This window comes from Leptidea sinapis, chromosome 19, assembly GCF_905404315.1.
Source record: "Leptidea sinapis chromosome 19, ilLepSina1.1, whole genome shotgun sequence".
NCBI lineage: Eukaryota > Metazoa > Arthropoda > Insecta > Lepidoptera > Pieridae > Leptidea > Leptidea sinapis.
In genome coordinates, this window is record NC_066283.1 from 4,498,323 (window position 1) to 4,517,014 (window position 18,692).

Here is an 18,692-nt window from a genome sequence, read left to right on the forward strand (position 1 = left end):
TGTGTTTTCTACCGCATTTAGAGTGGAGTGTTCCGAGGACCTATTTCACCTAATTCCTGCCGCCGAATTCCACCTTCGCACGACACGCCACAAATTAGGATATCATCCCCACCATCGCCAATTATTTATTCGGGAACAAAACAGTCTTACAATAGTAAGGTTACAAATATACATAGAACAGAAGACACAACAGATTGTGTGTCTTCTAGGAGGAGGACATGTGCCCAAAGAAGGCCAGTATGTGGAAATGCACTATGGAAGATAAATTCTATTTAATTTTCGTACGTTCGTACGAAATAGTCGCTTCATTGTGTGTCTTCTACCGCATTTAGAGTGGAGTGTTCCGAGAAGCTATTTTAACTGATTCCCGCCGCCGAATTCCACCTTCGCACGACACGTCACAAGTTAGGATATCATCCACACCATCTGGATGTATAGCGTTCCTCCACAGTGCGGTTTTCAAGGAACTTTCTTCCACGTACAACAAAGCTTTGGAATGAGCTTCCTTGTGCGGTGTTTTCGGAACAATACGACATGGGTACCTTCAAAAAAAAGCACGTAAACCTTCCTTAAAGGCCGGCAACGTTCCTGTGATTCTTCTGGTGTTGCAAGAGAATGTGAGCGGCGGTGATCAATTAACACCAGGTGACCCGACTCGTGCACTCGTTTGGCATCCTTTTCCATGAAAAAAAAACATTAAATTAAAATTCATTTCCAGGATAAGTACATAATGAGCTCTCCCGGTGGCGGAGGCTATGGGGCCCCAGGGAATTGTGCCGAAGAACCAAACAAACAGACATACACCAAGTTTATTGAGCGAGGAAGTCTTTATGAGTACAAGAGCGCCCAAGAGTCCAACTAATATGAACACCGAGGTATCGCTGCTGCTGCTAACATCTATAATGAATGGGCGCAAGAAACTCAGCAGGCCTTTTTTTTAATATAAAATATGGATTACAATGTGATATCGTACAATAAGCATTTATAATTAAAGAGCCTGAGGGTGTTCGCTTTATTCCCAGTCCGTGGTGTTATTAAGAAAATCGTTTATGCTATAATAACCTTTCCCACACAAACGTTTTTTAACAATTCTTTTAAATTTCGTAACACATTTGTTTTGTACATTTTCTGGGATCATATTGTAGAAGCACATACATCGCCCAACAAAAGACTTACTAACTCGACCCAACCGAGTAGTAGGCATTACAAGTTTATGTTTGTTCCTCGTATTAACATTATGAATGTCACAGTTTCTAGAAAATTCCTCAATGTGGTTATGAACATACAGAACATTATCAAAAATGTATTGAGAAGCAACAGTCAAAATGTTTATTTCTTTAAATTTTTCTCTTAATGATTCTTTAAGACCTAGGTTATATGATTTTAAAAGATTTATCAACAGTGGGTCATGAATCAATTTTGTCGATGGTACCTACATTACATTTTGATACCCAATCAGGTCAAAATTCAGACATTGATTTATTTTATCCAGCATTGTGTAAACGTCGCTACATAAGTTCAAGAGAAGACTCCAATAGAAATCTCTCCATTACTTGTATATATAGTTATTAACGGCCGTTCCCAATATTCAGTCTATCTCTTACTTAAGATAACAATCGTAACTATCGTTGACTTTGTCCCAATAAACTTAGCAACGGTAACTCACCTTATCCGTACACGATGTCTGTCAATGACACGACGTATAGCCAGCGATAGAAGTTTTTATGGAAATTGCGATTCACGCGTCCCAATATAAGGCGATAAGAATGACTTATCGGTTATATTGGGACAGCTTCAGATAGTACTTTATCTCTAACTCTAACAAGTTTAAATCTATGAATATGATAAGCATAAGATCTTGTTGCTACCAATAATTAAGGTTTATTTTATTTGTTTTAGTATTTTATTACATGTTAATTGAACTTACTGTTATATTTACATTTATAATACGAGATGGTGCCTCTTGAAATCGGATATGCGAGTAATCCTTAATTATCAATACAATGTCGGTCTTTTTAAAACTCAATTATATCAATGGCTAATTAGTTACAATTTTTATGCTGTATCCGACTTTTTAAATTTGTGATTTTCTTTTTTTATAATCTTGTGTTTAACTTTGACTACATAATATGTATATGACGTGTATATTTTGTGTAGATGCTAATATAATGTAACAATTACTGGGCAAATGAGACTTAATATCTTGTCTCATGGTGACAGGCGCAGTTGTAGTGCCGCTCAGAATTTTTGGGGGTTTCAAGAATCCTAAGCGGCACTGCATTGTAATGGGCAGGGCGTATCAATTACCATCAGCTGAACGTCCTGCTCGTCTTGTCCCTTATTTTCATAAAAAAAAAACAATGAAATATTATGTGCTAATCTTAGAATTTTATTATTATATAATGACATGGAGGTAATGTAATTTGCATGCCCTTTGTGGCTAATGTGTTGCATTATTTTGTTAACTTGTATACACACATTATGCAAATAATCAATTATTATTATTATTAATGAGTTAGTCTATTTTACTGTCGAACAGATTCCACTGTTAACTATTCATTAAAAGCGAACATTAGCTTTAAAATTATGTACACATGATTTGAGTTTTCTTTAGTGTTAATTCCGCAAATATTTGTCTGTAAACAATTCGACACAGGACAGGACGTGTTGTCTCGCCAAAATCTGGCACGAGACTCATGAGTCTGACGTCCTGAGGATGCCTCGCGTAGAGGCGAAACACGTGTCGAATTGTTTAAAGTCAAATATTGGCGGAATTAAGACTAAAGAAAACTCAAATCATTTGTATAATTATGGTTTTCCGCAAAGTAACGCCTAATTCAATATTTTTTTTTAATTATGTTTGAATTGTTATATTTGATGAATAGTTATGAATTTTTACGAAATAATATATCTTTATTGATCTGTTGGGAATGGTTTGATAGCGTACAAGTAATTGTGATATCTATACCATAGGTAATAGAGCACAAATTAAAGTCTTTATATTTTAGATGTTATATTTGATCTATTGGGAATGGTTTGATAGCGTACAAGTAATTGTGATATCTATAGCATACGTAATAGAGCACAAATTAAAGTCTTTATATTTTAGATGTTATATTTGATCTGTTGGGAATTGTTTGATAGCGTACAAGTAATTGTGATATCTATAGCATACGTAATAGAGCAGAAATTAAAGTCTTTATATTTTAGATGTTATATTTGATCTATTGGGAATGGTTTGATAGCGTACAAGTAATTGTGATATCTATAGCATACGTAATAGAGCACAAATTATAGTCTTTATATTTTAGATGTTATATTTGATCTATTGGGAATGGTTTGATAGCGTACAAGTAATTGTGATATCTATAGCATACGTAATAGAGCACAAATTATAGTCTTTATATTTTAGATGTTATATTTGATCTATTGGGAATGGTTTGATAGCGTACAAGTAATTGTGATATCTATAGCATAGGTAATAGAGCACAATTTAAAGTCTTTATATTTTAGATGTTATATTTGATCTGTTAGGAATGGTTTGATAGCGTACAAGTAATTGTGATATCTATAGCATACGTAATAGAGCAGAAATTAAAGTCTTTATATTTTAGATGTTATATTTGATCTATTGGGAATGGTTTGATAGCGTACAAGTAATTGTGATATCTATACCATAGGTAATAGAGCACAAATTAAAGTCTTTATATTTTAGATGTTATATTTGATCTGTTGGGAATGGTTTGATAGCGTACAAGTAATTGTGATATCTATAGCATAGGTAATAGAGCACAAATTAAAGTCTTTATATTTTAGATGTTATATTTTGCAAATCTGTTGTATTTATATATTAATAGTGTGTTAATTATATGTGTTATTTTGAAATGTGTTGTGTTTGAATTTAAAGTGCCTTTAAACAGTTGACAATAAAAACCCTTACCTATAATTGTGTTTTGAATCGAATATAATTAATCTTACATAATAATAGAATATCATTACTGCTGAAGACAGCAAGCGTCGCAAATATGTCGGTCTCAGTGATTCAAACAACTTTGTGCTGTTTGGTGTCAAGAACTGAGCCCGTGAGACTTAGAGGCGCGGAGAATGCACTATTTACGCGCCTCAATAGGGCTATTGGAAACCCAAGCGCTGGCAGTTATTTCGGTCAACGGATCAGCCTAAATATCCAACACGGATTGCAGCATTAGCTGCCAGTATTCTTGGTACACTTTCCCCGTAACGATAATTAATATTTGTTTGGTTTGAATTAATATATATTACGGCTTATATTGGCAATAATCGTGACAAAGGTCCAGGAGATAATAGCCACTGCTCATTAAATGTTTGTATTTCGTCCTACCCTCTAACGGCCGTTCCCGATATTCAGACTATCTCTTACTTGAGATAAAAATCGTAACTATCTTTGACTTTTCTGTCCCAATAAACTTATCGAAGGTAACTCACCTTATCCTCGCTGTCTGTCAATGGGACGACGTATAGCTTACCAGCGATATAAAGTTTGTATGGAAATTGCAATTCATGCGTCCCAAAATAAGACGATAAGGATGACTTATCGGGTATATTGGGACAGCTTCAGATTATTTATCTAAGGTAGTAATTTATCTCTATCTGTAGATAGTATATTGGGATCGGCCGTAAATATGACACTACAGTGTTGGTAAGGTTTAGAAGTGCGAAACTTTTTATGTTTTGTGTGAATAGATTCAAACAGTTTGAATATATTATAGACGGGTGGCGTATTTGACATGTATATTAAATTATAGCTTTTAATGACGAGGCATAGGTTTTTATATGAGAAAAATATTTTTATGTAAGAGGAGGACAAACGAGCGTACGGGTCACCTGATATTAAGTGATCACCGCCGCCCACATTCTCCTCCAACAGATACAAATGTATACACATCTTAAGATACAACATAAAATAAATTAAAAAACCGTGAGGATTATTAATGTCTAGGTCGAATATGGATCTTAACTTATTTATTGAGTAACACAAAGCAACCAGTGGGAGGCTCCTTTGCACAGGAAGCCGGCTAGATTATGGGTATCACAACGGCGCCTATTTCGGTCTGAAGGGCGCCGTAGCTAGTGAAATTTCTGGGCAAATGAGACTTAACATCTAATGTCTGAAGGTGACGAGAGCAGTTGTAGTGCCACTCAGAATTTTTGGGTTTTTCAAGAATCCTGAGCGGCACTGCATAGTAATGGGCAGGGCGTATCAATTACCATCAGCTGAACGTCCTGCTCGTCTCGTCCCTTATTTTCTTAAAATTTATTGAGTAACACAAAGCAACCTTAATGAGAATATATATCATTAACTAAATTGGTTAGTGACCCTGACTACTAAGCGAGAGGTCCCGGGTTCGAATCCCGGTAGGTGCAATCATTTATATGATGAATATGGATGTTTATATGTATTTATGTATGTTTTAGTAAGTATATTGTATTAAATATATCAGTGTCTTGTACCCATAGTACAAGCTATGCCTAGTTTGGGACAAGATAATTTGTGTAAGAGTGTGTCAATATTATTATTATAAAATAGATAAAGAAGACAAAAATTAAAAAATTATAAATTTTAATAGTAAGAATCGATCGGATCTATTACTAGAGATACAGATTTTTTCACTCCCGGAAATCCGCGGATAAAGAGATGGTAATCAAGCACATCCTTAAGAGTGATCAGCAGCCAACACCTCTCTGTTCTCGTAAGCCCAGAAGCTATGCAGCTCCAGTAGGATGGACAGCGCCGTATGCCCTCGGCCACTTCTAATCAAGTCATGCAGAGTGATTCGTGTCGGGTTTTCTGGACGGATCATGTCGAAGATCTCATCCTTCACGTCTTCGAAGTTGACAGGCTCAGCTCCGTGTTCTATCATCTGCTCTTGGATACCCTGGAAGTATGTAACTAATTCTAGTAGGCTTGATAAGATACATAATAGCTTTAAGGGTATACACTTTTATAATAATGTCTCAATCGTAAAAATGGCTCTGTCGTAAATCCTATTACTCCAAAGCTGAATATCTAAGTGGTCGGACAGCCTGGGACTAGATTATGGTTATTTTATAGCGATAGAAATGACTGTACAATATTGTATATTTTTATTAAAAAGAATGCTGGGAGAGTTTGTTGTGCCGCTTCTTCTCTCTCAGAACGCCATTTGTTTTCGAAGCGGTAGTAGTATCTAGTATATTAGAAATGAAATCAAAAAGATTTCTAAAGGAATCAATTTTGAGAAAAATAAATGCCTTTGTGGAGTTTGAAATCAAAACAGTGTCAAAGGAGGCAAAAACATTGTATGAAACCTTAAATCATTTATACCTACGTCCAGATTGACTGTGGTAGCTTGGAAGACCAGGAGAACCACTTGGCTGTTAGCTCCTTCTAATAATATAAAATATACAAAACTTAATGGATTGTCGTCTGTTCTTTGGAGAATGATTGGTCTTAAAATTTCTGCCTTACCCTGAAGAAGTAGTTCAGTGTGAACGCGTCCAAGTATCCCTGCGAGTTGATGTCCAGCACTCGGAACAAGTAAGCGAGCGCCGCGGGCTGCCTTCTGTTCTCAAGAGCCAGCACCAGGTCCAGGTAAGTCTTGTAGTCGATCTCTCCGTCGTAGGTGAGACATTGTTGGAACACGCGCTGGAGAAACACCCGGGTCAGTGTGCCGGAGCCGTAGCTGAACGAAACAGACACACATTAACACTACAGACATAACTATTACATCTAAATAATTACTGTGAAATTAAATAGAAATAATAAAACTTTAAAAGAAACAAACTCTAAGCTTCTAAGGACAAATTACGAATAATGATTATAATAATATAAAAATATTCAAACAGTAATCGGGCAGAGTAGCGCCGTAACTCGTCAACAGTTGCAGTGGAAGTGTGTCGACGCTGCATTGGAAAAGAAAGAGAATATAACAAAAATGGAAGGAAAAATAAATTACAGACGATCCGAGGTCGGGAAGTGGAAAAAAATAGTGCGAGGGGGGGGTTTAAGGGTAAAAACCCGTTTATCTCCATTTCCGGCGAAACTACAAGTCTTATGATAAAAAGGGGAAAAAGCAAAGTTGTAGGTTATAAAAAGATCTACAACTTTTGCTTAACTTAACACATAACCTCAAACTTCCACTTTCCACTTAGTTTCATCCTACTATTATTATTTTTTTCACTTTTTATCATTTTCAAAAGCTGGCCTGGCCAATGTACAAAATATTTTTGTATTAATTACTAACACAATGTGCATTGTGTTATTAAAAATCGTTTGTATGGTAAAGGTGTGCAGCATAAATGACTTTTTAAATGACTATGCATCTTGAGAATGGCGTGATCCCCCCAGTATATTAAATGAATAAATTCAATTATATAGTAATTTTCTTAGATAATTTATGTCTAGATAGACAGTTATGAATACGACGTAAAAATAGCGTCGAACTGTTAACCTATACTTTCAGCAAACGCGCGCGCACACACACTAAAACAAATTGTCTAACGTGTATGTGTAAGGCGTAGCTGTAATGAAAACTAAAGTAATACAACTGGCCAAGTGTCATGCGATGCCTAACAGCGAGAGGCTCTATCCAGGATCATTATTTATATAGTATAAATTATCTAAGGTAAATTTTATTTTATAATATGGTCGTTCATATATTTTGGAGTTACATTCCAAAGAGTTTGCTTTGCTTTTAAATACATCTTAAACTTTTGCGAGCACAATTTGCTATCCTTAAAGTCTGAAAATAATCATGTTTTATTAAGTATAAATGGCCGTTGGGGCAGTAAAGACGCAGTGTTGGTAGGCCCCCCACCCGATGGACCGACGATCTGGTCAAGATCGTCGGAAAAGTTGGATGAGGGCAGCGCAGGACCGATTGTCGTGGAGATCTTTTGGGGAGGCCTTTGTCCATCAGTGGACGTCTTCCGGCTGATGATGATGATGAAATCTAAAAAGCCTCCTTCTATAAAGCCTCTCTAGAAGATAAATGTGATCGTAAAATGATTAAAAGTATATTTAGTCTTACCCAGCTAGCTCGTCCATACTGAGCATGCCATTATGATCCTTATCGAGCTTGAGATACTGTCCATAAAGGCGAAGAGCGGACGCAGCGCTGAACCAGTTCTGTTCTTGCAATTCCATTGGCAAATCTTCGCCCCTCAGCTATAACAATTGTTTACAATGACGTTCTATACATTGCTGAGGTTACTTCAGCTGTTTAAAATATTCTTGGTCAATAACCAGCAATGTAAGATATTTATTCGGTTCAGATATCCCGCCTCTTACATATATATGTAATATGAGCCTGAAAACGGGAATATTTCCTTCGGCCTACAAAAGGGCTATTATCCACCCTATCTTCAAATCAGGTGATCGAAGTCTAATTATAAATTACAGACCAATATCTGTATTGCCCGCGACGTCTAAGGTACTGGAAAAAATTATTAATATTAGACTCACTAAGTACTTAGAGTCACATAATCTCCTGTCTGCAAACCAATATGGCTTTAGAAAGAATTGCTCCACTGCTGATGCTGCACATAATTTAGTGGATCACATAGTCAGAAAACTTGACGATAAACAGAAATGTGTAGCACTTTTTCTGGACCTTGCGAAAGCGTTCGACACGGTTTCGATCTCGATATTGCTATCCAAACTGGACTCGTTAGGTATAAGAGGAAACCAATTATCCCTGTTTCAAAGCTATCTAACCGGTCGATCCCAATGTGTTAAGATTGGCCCTTATACAAGTTTAGAAACTACCATTGAATGTGGCGTTCCTCAGGGGAGCATTCTTGGCCCAAGCTCGTTCTTAGTATACGTAAACGACCTATGCAATCTTAAATTATATAATGGAAAAATATTTTCTTACGCAGATGATACAGCATTGGTATTTTCTTCCGGAACGCTGTCCGGGACGTATAGTGTTGCTCAAGATGGATTTAACGCAGCAAATAAATTAAAGGGAATAAATTTAAGGCTTAAAGAAAACCGGCTGACCTTAAACGTACCTAAAACTAAAATGATCCATTTCTCTATGCGCAACCATAAAGACAAAGACTCCTTACAAATCACTGTTTTACCAAATGACGGTCAAATTTCAGCTGGTATTCGCTGCATTGAAAAAGTAACATCTATCAAATATCTGGGGGTAGTTCTTGACCAAAACTTGACTTTCAAGCCCCACGTAGAATACTTGTCAGGCCGAGTACGTAAGCTTATTTATATTTTCCGGCGATTACGTCACTCTGCCGATCCTAACATTATGAAAATGGTATATCTAGCGATATGCCAAACTATTTAGAATTATTGCATTCGTACATGGGGTGGTGCTGCAAAATCTCACTTTCTCTTGGTGGAGCGTGCACAGAGGGCTGTCTTGAAGGTATGTTTTAAGCCTCGTCTGTATCCCACAACAGAACTTTATGAATACTGCCAAGTTCTGACAGTCAGGCAACTCTTCATATTGGCGATTGTTATCAAACAGCACCCTTTAACAGAGTTTAGGCCAGAGTTTACTCGCCGCAATCATCTTGTGGCAGTATCTACGAAGGTAAGGACATCATTTAGCCGCATTTTCTTTCTGTTTCTGGGACCGTACCTTTATAATAAGCTACACAAGGTATTATGTTTGTATGGTCTAAACATGTACAAATGTCGGTCAACTGCACACGAATGGCTCCTTTTGCAAGATTACTGTCACACAGAGAGACTTCTGGAGGTCTTGGGTAGTTAGCACACCTATAAACCGAGAACACCCTATCGTACGCATGTTTGCACATACACCCTCTCTCTCTCTCACACACACACACACACACACCGTCTTAATTTCAAGAAAGCATAACAACAAAGTCAACAGCAGTGGTGGCCAATCTGTCACGACTAATGCCAAATGTCGGAGGACCAAAACAGAAAAGGCGACACTTGCTGACCTCAGTAGCTACATCAGTGCTGATGTATGGCGCTCCTATCTGGTCAAATGCACTTACTAATCAGGAATCTCGGCGTAAAGCTGCATCTGTGTACAGACTAAGTGCATTGCGGGTAGCAAGTGCGTTCCGAACTGTCTCCGAGGACGCAGTGTGTATCATCGCTGGTATGTTACCTCTACAAATACTCGCCGAAGAACGAAGGTCTCTTCACTACCTCAGAAGAGATAGCTCCCACCTGACTCCAACCGAACTGAGGTGTAAGGAAAGAAAAAGGAGCCTGGGTCATTGGCAGGCTCACTGGGACGCCTCAAGTAAAGGTAGATGGCCTCATCGGCTTATACCAAAAGTAGAAGTATGGTTAAACCGCAAACACGGAAAAGTTGGGTACTATCTCACACAATGATTTTTAATTATGCTTTCAGGACATGGTTGCTTTCGCGAATACCTCTACCAGTTTAAGCATGACGACTCTCCGGAAAGCCCTACGTGCACTGGGACCAATGAAAACGCGGAGCACGTATTCTTTGTCTGTCCACGACTTAAAGCTGCCCGAAGTAAATGGGAAGAGGCGATAAAAAGCACAATCAGGATTCAGCCAGAAAATATTATAACCATACTGCTGGAATCACAGGAAGCTTGGGATGCTACAAACGGCTATGCAACCGAAGTGCTAAAGGAGCTACGCACCCAAGAGAGGGAAAGATCCCAAATAAGTCAAGCATCGAGTAGAAGTAGCTGCTAACAGCTAAGTCCCTCCCCGTGAAGAAATGCTTGACGGCAATCCCGCGGGGAACAACGAGGGAACAGAAGAAAGAGGCGGTTTTTTAGTCACCAGCGGTAAAGGTCACCAGACCGAGTCCGACATACGGGGTCCCTGGCATCCTGACCCCACGATACGTAATAGTATTTTCCCCTCAGAAAAAAAAAAAGCACTCACACATACACATACACACACATTCACACATACACACACACACACACACACACACTCATTTACCTCTATCCTTTGGAATTTCAAGCTTTTTAGTCACTGTGTAAAAGTGGAATCCTGGTGACCAGTAATACAGGTATTTTATTACCTACCACAGGCACCAGCGATCCACAACCAAAACTTATGTATCCCCTGTATTTTTAAGTTTTCGCTACATTGTAATTTTGGTTGTTGGTGAGAAATAAAAGTTATTATTATTATTATTATTGTTGTTGTTGTTGTTGTTGGTGTTCTTGTTGTTGTTGTTGTTGTTGTTGTTGTTGTTGTTGTTGTTGTTGTATATTATATGAGTATATTATTGACAGGGACAGCTGTCACACGACTAAGGAGAAAATTGTGCTATCAGAGTGCGACTAATGTGTCCTTATATGCGTACAGAACGTCATTATGTATTTATTTTATACTAATAAAAACTATCACGAGTAAGAAACATATATTAACTTCCTTCCATTATTATCACTACATAAATAAAAAAACTACAGATTAAAAAAATAAAATATTACAGAATTTCACCTAATATATCAGAATGACAGGCGCAGTAATATAATTATTGTAGTAGGATGTGGTAATGAAGACGTCTCCTCCTACCCGCGAGGTACCGGTTTGTGCGCTTGCGTTACGGTACTCGTTTTGGCGTGTTACGTACAAGAAATGATTTATTTGATAATGTTCTGTAAGCACATTAAGGAATTTGCTAGATACTGAGACAATCATAAAGTCAACACGAGGAACAAACATAATCTTTTGTGCCTACTACTCTGTTAAGTCGAGTTAGTAAGTCTTTTATTGGGCGACGTATATAATTTTGCTTTAACAACATGATCACAGAAAATTTACAAAACAAATGTGTTACGAAATTTAAAGGAAAGGTATCTAAAGGTTACATTATAACTCATATAATTTTCTTAATGATGCCACAGACTGACTCGGAATTGAACGGACACCGTCTAGGCTCTTTAATAATTTTTTTTTTAAAACCCGCTGAGTTTCTCGCGCCCGTTCTTCTCGGGTTAGGACTACTTCGAATAGGTGTTTGACGTTCAATAAGTGATTTTAAATATTATTTTGAATAAAAATATTTGATTTCGGTTTACTCATGGCGCATCAAGATTTTTCTAATTAATTAGTGAAATAAATCACCAATATTATTAATTTATAGTACTTATTTACTTTACATGAACGGTAAATGGCTGCAAGTTAACATCATTTAGCAAGTTTTTGTGACAATCCTTGCATATGCAAGTTTTATTTACCAGTGGAAGGCTCCATTGCACAGGAAGCCGGCTAGGGCATGGGTACCACAAAGGCGTCTATATATGCCGCGAAGCAGTAATGTGTAAGCATTCCTGTATTTCGGTCTGAAGGGCGCTGTAGCTAGTGAAATTACTTGGCAAATGAGACTTAACATCTTATGTCTCAAGGTGCAGTTGTAGTTTAGTGCCGCTTCAGAATTATTAGGGTTTTTCAAGAATCCTGAGCGGCACTGCATTGTCATGGGCAGGGCGTATCAATTAACCTCAGCTGAACGTCCTGCTCGTCTCGACCCTAATTTACATTAACAAAAATTCGTTACATGTAAGCGAAAAAAGATTAAGATTCAAAAAGTTATGAAGTTCTATTTATGATATGCAAATGATTGAAAAGTTAACTGTTTATGATCATAGTCAAATAAACTCTATTCAATTAGGATTTTTATGTATTATTAGCGTTTTATGTATTAAACGATAGAAGGAAGGACAATATATACGACAAACACTGACCTCTAATAGATCATCCAGGAATGTGCATGAGAGGACGTCCCGTATCCGGACCCGGCCGATTCGTAGCGGGTCCAGGAAGAACAAGAACTTCCGGGCTGCCGTGCACACGTAGAACGAGGTAAAGGAAGAGTTTAGTCCGTCTAATGCTGCCAACGAAGGCACCAGCTCCGCGATGTAGCTCTCCAAATCCTGTGGACCAAGTTAATTTAAAAAAAAAGCTGTTGAAACAGTTTTTTGTACGATGCGGTACTCGAATCCGCGGCGAATACCAAGATTTACGATCCATGCGTCACTCGAACGGTTGGCTCAGTAGGTAAGACGGAACGCTAGAGGAGCTTCTAGTTCAAGTTACAACTCCCTCGAGGTTCAGCGAAAGCGGCTGCAGCTCACAGTTACGTGTAAAGTTCTTAGAGGTGATATACTTAGATGCGCCGACTTTGCATTATGACCTATATATAATCTTTGTACCAGACAATTACTTTACCAGTGGGAGGCTCCTTTACACAGGAAGTCGGCTAGATCATGGGTACCACAACGGCGCCTATTTCTGCCGTGAAGCAGTAATGTGTAAATATTATTGTGTTTCGGTCTGAAGGAAGTCGTAGCTAGTGAAATTACTGGTCAAATGAGACTTAACATCTTATGTCTCAAGGCGACGAGCGCAGTTGTAGCGCCACTCAGAATTTTTGAGTTTTTCAAGAATCCTGAGCGGCACTGCATTGTAATGGGTAAGGCGTATCAATTACCATCAGCGTCCTGCTCGTCTCGTCCCTTATATAAAAAAAAATTGTTTGAGGCACAGGCATAGATTGTTCGCGAGTCCGGCACATCTCACCTATACCGAGGTCTCTCTCAGATCTCAATTCTCAACACTCTTCTCGAAACCAACCCTGCTTGTGATATATTTGCGGATGGATGGCAGACGATTTTAAAAGACTCCTTGCGTTTTTGTGATAGGAATGGATGAACGGTATTTGGATGTCTATTTGTTTGTTTATTACAGTAAATTTTATATTAGTTTACCATTATTTGTGTAATATGTTTGTTTAATTACTTACTTTAATATTAATATCCGGACGACCGAGCCTTCCTCGGATTTTTAAGAATGTACAAAACTTGAACAAAAAAAAAACTAATAGGAATCTGGATTCGAACCGGGGTCTTCTGCTTTCCGGATCACCCAATGTCCCATCTAAGCTATAATAGTCTTGTATATAGTGGCGAAATTTACCTTTGTATTCTAATGTTATTGTAGCTATTTCTCATTCAAACATGGAAAAAACCATTTTTTTTAAATTGAAACCTAGCTAGATCGATTTATCACCCCCGAAATCCCCTGCATACTTAATTTTATGAAAATCGTTGGAGCCCTTTCCGAGATTCAGATTATATATATATATATACAAGAATTGCTCGTTTAAAGATATAAGATAATTGACTCGTGCTATTTTTTAAAGTATAAAATAAATAAACAGCGAAAGTGATTTCGCTTCAGTTTGCGTTCTTTATATATTGGGTATGTTATTGGGTTTAACAGCTTAGTTGCAAGGAATTATGGTTCAAAAGTCTTACATGCTCAGTGAGGTATCCTTGCCCAGTAACATCGAACAGAGACAACCCTATTCTGGTTTGCTGGAGCCACACACGGCGCATGACGTAGTTGAAGAGAGACACACCACGAACTCGGCCAATGCCTCCTTCGGCCGCTTGAAGCCTTCCAAACACTTCTGCTTTGAAGTAAGGTCTGCAATCATTTGAGAGACATTGAAAGATAAAAGACCACGGACGAGACGAGCAGGACGTTCAGCTGATGGTAATTGATACGGCCTGCCCATTACAATGCAGTGCCGCTCAGAATTCTTGAAAAACCCCAAAAATTCTGAACAGCATTACGCGCTCGTCACCTTAAGACATAAGATGTTAAGGCTCATTTGCCCATTAATTTCACTAGCTACGGCGCCCTTCACAACGAAACTCAGTAACGCTTACACACTACTGCTTCACGGCAGAAACAGGCGCCGTTGTGGTAGCCATACTCTAGCCGGCATCCTGTGCAAAGGTGCCTCCTACTGGATGTTCTCTCTTGCACAATTTGTTTGTATATATATATACAACAATGTCTATAATATTTTAATTCTAAGGTGGTATTTGTAGTAGACAAACTCTAATCAAAATTCCAGCCAGAAAAACAAATTTTATGAACAATGCGGGACTCGTACCCACAACTTCTGGTGTTCCATGGCAGTGCTCAAACCAACTGAACTAACCGTTCGAGTGACGTATAGTCATAAAATCTTGTATGCTTTGTTCAACTCTCAGGTTGTGGATTCATCTACAGGATCTACTTTACAGTTGATAACCTGCTCAACCCTAATATTTGCATATTAGAAAATTGACTTGAGATGTTGCTCTTGTAAATCTAAGCAATTTTCTAAAATGATAACCCTCGCTTCTGGGATTAATACACAAATAAAATTTGAAAAACAAAATTTTATGAATGGTGCGGGTCTCTAACCCATGATCTCTGGCATTCTGTGCCAGTGCTCTAACCAACTGAGCTAACCGTTCAAGTGACGTACCGTCATAAAATCTTGTATGCTTTGTTCAACTCTCAGATTGTGGCTCCATCTATAACAGGGGTGCTCAAACGGTCGATCGCGAGTGCTTTTTGAGTCGATCTCGAGAAAAAAATCCGGTAAAATAAACTAAAATCGGTAATTACGTACCATCTTATTAAAAGTATGCTCAGACATGCAGTGTCACGCTTCAACATCCAAAGTTACTATTTCGTTAAGCTTACAACTTTAGAACGCGTTTTTTTTGTAAGAACCAATAAACTCGCAATTTTGAAAAATAATTAATATTTTTTCATTGACATTTAGGAGCAGACCTACACTTACCTTGACTAAAAAAATGCATATTTTGCGCAAAACTAATATCTTTGTCATCGTGACACTGTATCTAGACGACAATCCTTCACCACGCATACTTGAAGCCTCTCAGAGCCGATCGATGGTAGTCTAACAATTTTGTGGTAGATCACCAGCAGTTCAAGCTTGAGCACCCCTGATCTATAGGATCTACATTACAGCATTGTTCATAAAATTTTATTTATGTATTAATCCTACAATTGAGGGTTATCACTTTAAAAAACATACCAAATTATAATACCTGTATGTGTAACAACCCACCTATACTTAGGCCCAGCTTCATTCCGGATCTTCTTGAACTGAACATAGTCTAATGTAAGATCTTCACTGTTAGACATACTATAACTGCCGTTAGATTTCTCTAGCAAGCTCCAGAGATGTTTCAATTCGTTATTGTCCAGAAGCTCTTTGCTTTTCTTTTGTAAAAACTGAGCTCTTGTCTCCTCCCTCAGCTTTTGTGCCAATGTATCGTCTGGTTTTGGCAATTTAAAGTAAAACTTCGGAATAGCTCTGTAAGATTCTTCTTTGCCGTCTAATTTTGGTTTATATAATTGTTTGAATGTTTCCAATTCTATTTTGTCGCTTTCTTCTTTTGTAAGGGAAGTTCCACTTTCTGCACAATAATATTAAAATTTTATTTAGGTTTTAATCGAATGCTCAAACTTAAAGTTCTCTATATACAAGGAAAATTAATTGGTAAGGATGTGACAAATTTAAGTAGGTATATGTTTAAACTAACACAGACCATCCCAGTAATCAGCAGCCTCTTCAGACTGCTACAGGCAGCAGTGGATTTACACTAGGGGCAGTTGGGGCAAGTGCCCAGGGTTAATTGACCTATTAGCAATTCAAAAAGTCAGATGTGTTTGCCTGTGACAAAATTGATGTAATATAATTATGAGTCACCCTTAGTGATAAATTAATAATTGTTAGAAAAAAACAAATATTTATTAATGTTTTTAGAATATATAACATATAATAAAGTTTCTGCAAAAAATTAGTTATTTTAGTCTTGAAAAATAAAATATATAAACCATAAGTTAAAGTAAGATTCCAGTATTGGGGCGGATTTTTTTCCGGTGCCCAGGGGCGGCATTAAGTTTAAATCCGGCGCTGGCTACAGGCATCAGAAAGTGATGCTGGAGATCTGGAGGATTTGTACCCACCATTCAGCAACACTCCTTTACTTAGTAAGCAAGTACATTGGTGTTTCACCTGTCATGATGCATGTTTTGTATCATTGTTTCACATATATAGCAAATTGAGGCTTGTTGAAGGGACAGTGTCCGGTGATAATATACACATTATTGCATATTAAGCCGATGTGTAGTCTGATTAGGTTGCAGGTAAACTGTTTGAGGTCACCAGAAAAGTATTCTGTGTGACAGCCCACACATCTAATTTGGAAAAAATGAAGGACTGTGAATAATCCAATCATTGTATTGTAATTTCATTTTTGGTAATAAATAGTTTCAGTTAAATGAGTTAGGGTAAGTAAACTAATTAAAATTAATCTCTATAAAATTTAATTTGTGTTTATAGTTTTGAAAAGCGTTTTATATAAAATAATTATGTTTACCCATAAGTTTTTTACTAACCATCTAGCTTTTTGATATACTTTCGCAAACGATTTTTAAACTCATTGTTAAGCTTAATTTGGTGGTCATCAAGAGCAACACTTGTGGTTGAAACAGGGCAAGTTTCAACGCTTTTTGTCTCAGTTTTTAAATCAGACATTATAAAATATAAATATTTCGCTCCTACAAGTTACATCACACTAATCACTCGCGCCTACCATACAATCACAACGAACTATTTGTTTCTTTAATAAAATATGTTACGCAAATTTTTTCCTTATCGATAAGACATATATTTAATTTAGATTTAGGTATGCTAATTTCTTTGTTTACACTTTACAACAAAACAAACTAGGTGGTAGTTAGCTACATAAAGTCGGAAATGTAATTCGAGATCAAAAATGTAAACAATAAAATGTCACTGTCAAAATGACAAGTCAGAGAAAATAAACATATTTCTAGTTAGTAAAAAGTTAGTAAAAACTTATTTTGATCCTTATTACAAATTAAAATAAATGTTTTTATATCCAAATGTCTTTATTTGATAATTTATTTAATTTCAAGCTGACCTAGATTCTAGCACTCTCCAAATGCGCAGGAACACGCATACTGCCTGTATTGCTGTCATCTCTGGTCCGACACTCCAGTATCAGCTCGAACCTATTGACCGCTTGCAACGCAAAGGTCTCGAATTGTCGGGGATCCAGTGCTATGTGAACGACTAGATCACTCGGCGTTGCTGGGAGTGTTCAGAAAAACTGCTTGACCTGATTCCTGCCACTTTAGCACGACTAGCCACAAATTAAAATATGATCTCCACTATCAGGATGTCTGGCGTACAGTGCCGTTTTCATAGAAGTTTCTTACTTGACATGAATATCTTTAAAATACAGCCGGTATACCTTTTTAGAAGCTTGACAATGCTCCAGTGATTCCTTTGGTGTTGTAAGAGAACATGGGCAGCGGTGATCAATTAACATCAGGTGTGCCGTACGCTCATTTGTCCATTTAAAGAAATCTTGAATAGCAACGGGTAAGTTGGTACGGTTATAAAAAGTTTGATTGCTTTGTATTTCATAGCATGTAAGACATTAAAAAACGTTATTGTTTATAATTACTATATTCATTTAACACGGCTTTGGGTATGATAGTATAGTAGATGGGACAAAATTACGAACCCTGACCTCCAAATGGTCCGAAAGTTGTCGGCACCCAAAACGATAAGCCGTGAGTAAAATTTTGATATTATGGTCTTTTTATATGATTGATTATAAATGAAAACACTCAAAAAGAGTCCACAAATTAATAATATATTATAAAGTTAAAAATACATTAGTTACAAAAGTTTGAGAAAAAAAATTACAAAAACATCTCTCCCAATGGCATTGATCGTGCTTTACGGGGATCGATCAACTTGGGAAGTACACAGTTATAGTAAAATGTTTTCAACTTCGGTAACATTTTGTCGCGCCAAAATAAA

General features: G+C 37.3%; 2 protein-coding genes across 12 annotated transcripts in view; one reads left to right on the forward strand and one right to left on the reverse strand.

The window, feature by feature from the left end:
• Positions 1-3,885, forward strand: part of LOC126969874 (5-oxoprolinase) — a 60,576-nt gene extending 56,691 nt beyond the window's left edge. Inside the window, exons 30-32 of one of the 11 annotated variants that reach the window (XR_007730492.1) lie at positions 719-2,973; positions 3,479-3,579; positions 3,681-3,885. Coding sequence is in view for 1 of the 11 variants with exons in the window: in XM_050815459.1 (XP_050671416.1) it covers positions 719-862 (144 nt within the window). In the remaining 10 variants the exon portion in view is untranslated. Of the gene's footprint in view, positions 1-718 lie in introns of all 11 variants that reach the window. The other 10 variants (XR_007730484.1, XR_007730483.1, XR_007730485.1 and 7 more) reach the window with 10 other exon arrangements.
• A 1,697-nt stretch (positions 3,886-5,582) lies between these two features.
• Positions 5,583-17,590, reverse strand: LOC126969912 (serine/threonine-protein phosphatase 2A regulatory subunit B'' subunit gamma-like). The gene is made up of 7 exons (XM_050815538.1): positions 17,234-17,590; positions 15,897-16,248; positions 14,278-14,449; positions 12,706-12,894; positions 8,049-8,185; positions 6,488-6,701; positions 5,583-5,915 (listed from the first exon to the last, which is right to left on the reverse strand). Exons 1-7 carry the CDS (start codon positions 17,370-17,372, stop codon positions 5,694-5,696), a joined length of 1,425 nt encoding a protein of 474 aa, XP_050671495.1. The 5' UTR covers positions 17,373-17,590; the 3' UTR covers positions 5,583-5,693.
• Between the last annotated feature and the right edge of the window lie 1,102 nt (positions 17,591-18,692).

Excerpts from the sequence above, each read along its gene's own strand:
- LOC126969912 (XM_050815538.1), bottom strand. The coding sequence starts at position 17,372 with ATGTCTGATTTAAAAACTGAGACAAAAAGCGTTGAAACTTGCCCTGTT. Across the intron at positions 8,186-12,705 it reads TCCTGGATGATCTATTAGAG|CTGAGGGGCGAAGATTTGCC; the intron begins GTCAGTGTTTGT and ends CAATTGTTATAG. Across the intron at positions 5,916-6,487 it reads CACTGAACTACTTCTTCAGG|GGTATCCAAGAGCAGATGAT; the intron begins GTAAGGCAGAAA and ends ACATACTTCCAG.